The sequence below is a fragment of the Etheostoma spectabile genome, chromosome 8 (assembly GCF_008692095.1).
Source record: "Etheostoma spectabile isolate EspeVRDwgs_2016 chromosome 8, UIUC_Espe_1.0, whole genome shotgun sequence".
Classification (NCBI taxonomy): domain Eukaryota; kingdom Metazoa; phylum Chordata; class Actinopteri; order Perciformes; family Percidae; genus Etheostoma; species Etheostoma spectabile.
Genome location: NC_045740.1, coordinates 33,924,019 through 33,927,860, shown reverse-complemented (window position 1 = coordinate 33,927,860; position 3,842 = coordinate 33,924,019). Strand labels below are relative to the sequence as shown.

Genomic DNA, 3,842 nt, shown 5'->3' with positions numbered 1-3,842 from the left:
ATTTTATTGTTCACTTTATTACCACATTGAGACCTTTAGACAAACTTAAAACCAAAACATGAAATACTGTATAGTCACACCATAACTGAATTTAAAGTCAGCACCATTTCCCATGAATCTATTAGAATGATTTATTATTGGTGCTATGTTTTTACAAAAGTTGTTTGTGTATTGTAGACCCACAATCTACGCCAGTGGAGGAGTACACTCCTGCTGATCATTTCATGTTAATCTGCTAATCGACAACAGGTGACAGTCATTTACAGAAGAGAGCCGCAATCCAGCTAGTTAATATTGAATGTTTCAAAATACTTGCAGAAACTGCATTCAACGTGTTTAAAAGTCCTCAGGCACACACTGTGATGTGGTGAAAAACACTGAAAGTAAAGATGCTTTTACTGGTTAAATAATTTGTCGCGGAAAGTTCATGTTTCAGAGGGAGTGCTGGGGGGGCCTTGTGTTGTTGTGTCGTGTTCGTCGAAAGCAGTCAGCACGGACTGGAAGCGAATGACCATCTCATGTAGCTCAGCCATGAAGGGGAAGTTGTAAACCTCCTCTTTGGGTTTTCTGTACTTTGGATGCTGCTGCAGAATCTTCTCTGCCTCCTCGTACATTTCGTCACTAAAAGGTTGTCCTCCATTTGCCGCCACCAACCTGTCGATCATGTTAATCAGCTGAACCACTTGGGTTCTGTTACACCTTGTCTTGTTGTTGAAGACATGGTACCGGCTACCACACCTCTTGATCACCTCCTGGAGTTTGGAGTGACCGTACTGCACATAACTCTGAATGGTTTGGCCCCGCAGCTCATCGCCACGTGTGAACAGAACGATCATGTACTTGGACGCCTCAGGTCCGAAGATCTCCTCCAGGGCTTTCACACTGTTTTCTTCTTCTTTGGTGAACCTGCCGATCTGGATGACCAGCAGAAAGACGTGGGGGCCGGGAGAAGACACCTGGATGCACTTTGCAATCTCTTTCTTTATGCTCTCTGCATTTTTTGCCGTATCAAGAATCCCTGGTGTATCGACCACTTCCACCTTTCTCCCCCTGTTGCAGACCTGTATCTGGCAGCTCTGCGTCACAGAGTGTGCACTCGCCGCAGAATGGAAACCATTTCTACCCAAAATGGTGTTACCCACGGCACTCTTTCCAACTCCAGTTTTCCCAATCATTACAATCCTCAGTGGAGGACCTGCAAATAGAAATACAGTATATTTAACATAGTAAAACCCCTATGCAATAGGCTGAAAGGAGCTCAACAGGCTGAAATGTCTTACCTGCAGGGATTGAGGAGTAGATACCCATCCTTCTCCTTCTTGTTCTTTTTAGAAAATGAACAGATACCAAGCTCACAGAATGTTTCTTATTGAAGCCTTTTTTTGACGCTCCACCCATGAATGTATCCACCTATATCAGTCAGTGGTTCAGTCTGACAGACTTTAAACCTGGTCCAGAGACTCGAGTGAAACCTGCCGGCTGTCTGTTTTCTGCTCAGCAGATGAAATGGATTCTAACAAATTACCACCACGTAACAAATTACCACCACGTGAGTGCATTTATTTCCTCTCTTTTTTAAAGTTCGTAGCAGTTTTTGGGGGCAGACATGCGACTGCTGCCCCTGCTGAGACTCAAATCAGACATTGAAATTACATAGTCAGAATCTGAAACCCGTAGGCTACCAGATTAGTTGCAAAATGTAACAAATGCTTCACTAATAGAACTCTTACAACATTATATATAATTACACATAATATGATCATATTAACACAGGTTTTAAATCAATGCACCGTAGTAAAACTTGGAAATGTATTTAGTGAACGTGTTGCCAGGGAGGAGGAAACTGGAGAGTGAGTGATGCAATAAAGTTACAGATTATGCAATATGTACACATGTCAGTAATATCCTGTCAAGCTGAAATCAAATTGCATGATTTTTATCTGCTGCAGCGTACAGATCTGCTTTGTAAATCACTTGTTTCTCCTTTAAGAAGAAATTTGAAACTATAAAAGATAAATTAGTTATGTTTGTTGGTTTCACCATCTCTCTTTGCTGTTCTCCTTATACAGTACATAAGAACTTATTTTCACAGTAATAAACCAAATGGTTCATTAGGGGCCAAGCAGTGAAGCAAATTGTTTTTGACAGTATTATTAATCTAGAAAAGTGTTATTATTCTTTCTCTCACCAAACTTTGCACACAAGTCCAGTCCTGTGCCGAACATCATCAGTGTGGTGTTGTGTGCTAATCTTCCTGATGGTGGCGCTACAACAGCCAAAATTTTCGAACTTTTAAAATTCTTAAAAAATCAACCGTACATGCTACAATGTGAATTTATGTGCATTTCCATCCACAAATGTTATTTAAATATAATACAAACAGTATTTTTTGATAACAGGGAGGCCCTTCAAAAATAGTTTGGGAAACTCTGTATTATGACGAGTGGATATTTAGGTCATATGCCTCATGCACGTTGGGATTTATTTAGTGTTTCCAGTAGCCTTCCATTTTGCTTTAAACAACACACCAGCTGCTATTTCTTTACATTTTGTAGAATTTCTCCTGAGGAATATATTGACAAATTGAAAATATGCATAAAAACAGCTGGATGGCTCTTCTTCTACAATCATGGACACGTCTTACACACCTTTTGCCTCAGCTTGCTGAATAAACGAGTCAACTGCAGTGGATTACACAGATAAAAAACCTGCCAATTTAATTTTAGTCAGTGTGTCTGCTGTTGTGATCCTCTTCAGGACACTGGTAACCAAACCCTGGTCGGTGGTAATAAGCTACAGTTTCCACGCCAATGTTTGTGTACCTTGTCTATGTTACCCATGTTGGAATATATAAAACAGAAACTGACAAGCCCAGAGTACACCATTTCCAGACTGCGCATTAAAACATGTTTTTTTGTTTCTACAGCATATCAGCACACTGTTGCTTTGTTTGGAAAAAGCATTGAGTTCAGAAACTTCATTGGAAAGAAGATCCTCAATGATGATCGTGTTTTTGTCCAAATGTCAAAAACCTTTGTCGTGGAAACAAATGACTCATTCAAAATCATAAATACCCCTGATTTCTTTGATGAAGAATGTCTGTACCCGGACCAGATGGCGATAGACTTCATGGCGTTGTCTCATCCTGGCCTTGGTCTGGTCATACTGGCCATCGAGTCAGAAAACAGCCAAGAAGAAGAAGTCGACGCCCAAATCAGGAAACTGAAAGATACCTTTGGAGAGCAAATCACGACACACCTGGTCATCATGTTACCGGAGAATTCTAGTTTGGAATCAATATATCATCTGAAGCAAAGTTTCAACATTTGGTGTGCAAACCCAAATCTGCCCAGTGAATGTAAGAAGTGGTGTTCTGAACGCCAGCGATTCCGGTACAACTTCAAAAACTACAGTGAAGACGTCGTGATAAGAAGAAAAACAGACTTAGAGAAGATAAGGTTGAGACTTTATTACTGCATGACAGTCTAGACAACATACGCATGTATAGACAGCAGATGTCCCAGCCTACTTAGGGCTAGCTTATGTTTTTTGGAGAGTTTCCTTCTTTAGACTTTTTAACCCTCATGTTGTCCTATATCAGTGTTCTTTTTAATTCCTCAAAATAACATGATCAATTCCACACAACGCTCTTAGCCAAGTACAAATCTCTACTTTCATTAATTTTTTCTTATTCAATTGTATAGCATTTGTAAAACAAATTGAAGTGGTTTTGAAATAGTATTGAGTAAAAGTTGACCAGTCTGTGATTATCCATCAACATACACAAACATTAGAAAAAGCTAAAAACATTCATAAAAAGCGTCAACAAAAGTGTTGATTTT

General features: G+C 39.8%; 2 protein-coding genes across 2 annotated transcripts in view; one reads left to right on the top strand and one right to left on the bottom strand.

The window, feature by feature from the left end:
• Positions 1-39: 39 nt before the first annotated feature.
• On the bottom strand, positions 40-1,490 carry LOC116694579 (GTPase IMAP family member 9-like). The gene is made up of 2 exons (XM_032524372.1): positions 1,281-1,490; positions 40-1,195 (listed from the first exon to the last, which is right to left on the bottom strand). The coding sequence occupies exons 1-2, from the start codon at positions 1,396-1,398 to the stop codon at positions 426-428; spliced, it is 888 nt and encodes a 295-aa protein (XP_032380263.1). The 5' UTR covers positions 1,399-1,490; the 3' UTR covers positions 40-425.
• LOC116694566 (GTPase IMAP family member 6) overlaps positions 1,155-3,842 on the top strand; it is a 7,898-nt gene continuing 5,210 nt past the window's right edge. The window contains exons 1-2 of the mRNA XM_032524339.1: positions 1,155-1,549; positions 2,927-3,458. Of these exons, the coding sequence (XP_032380230.1) occupies positions 1,507-1,549; positions 2,927-3,458 (575 nt within the window). The 5' untranslated portion in view covers positions 1,155-1,506. The remainder of the gene's footprint in view (positions 1,550-2,926; positions 3,459-3,842) is intronic.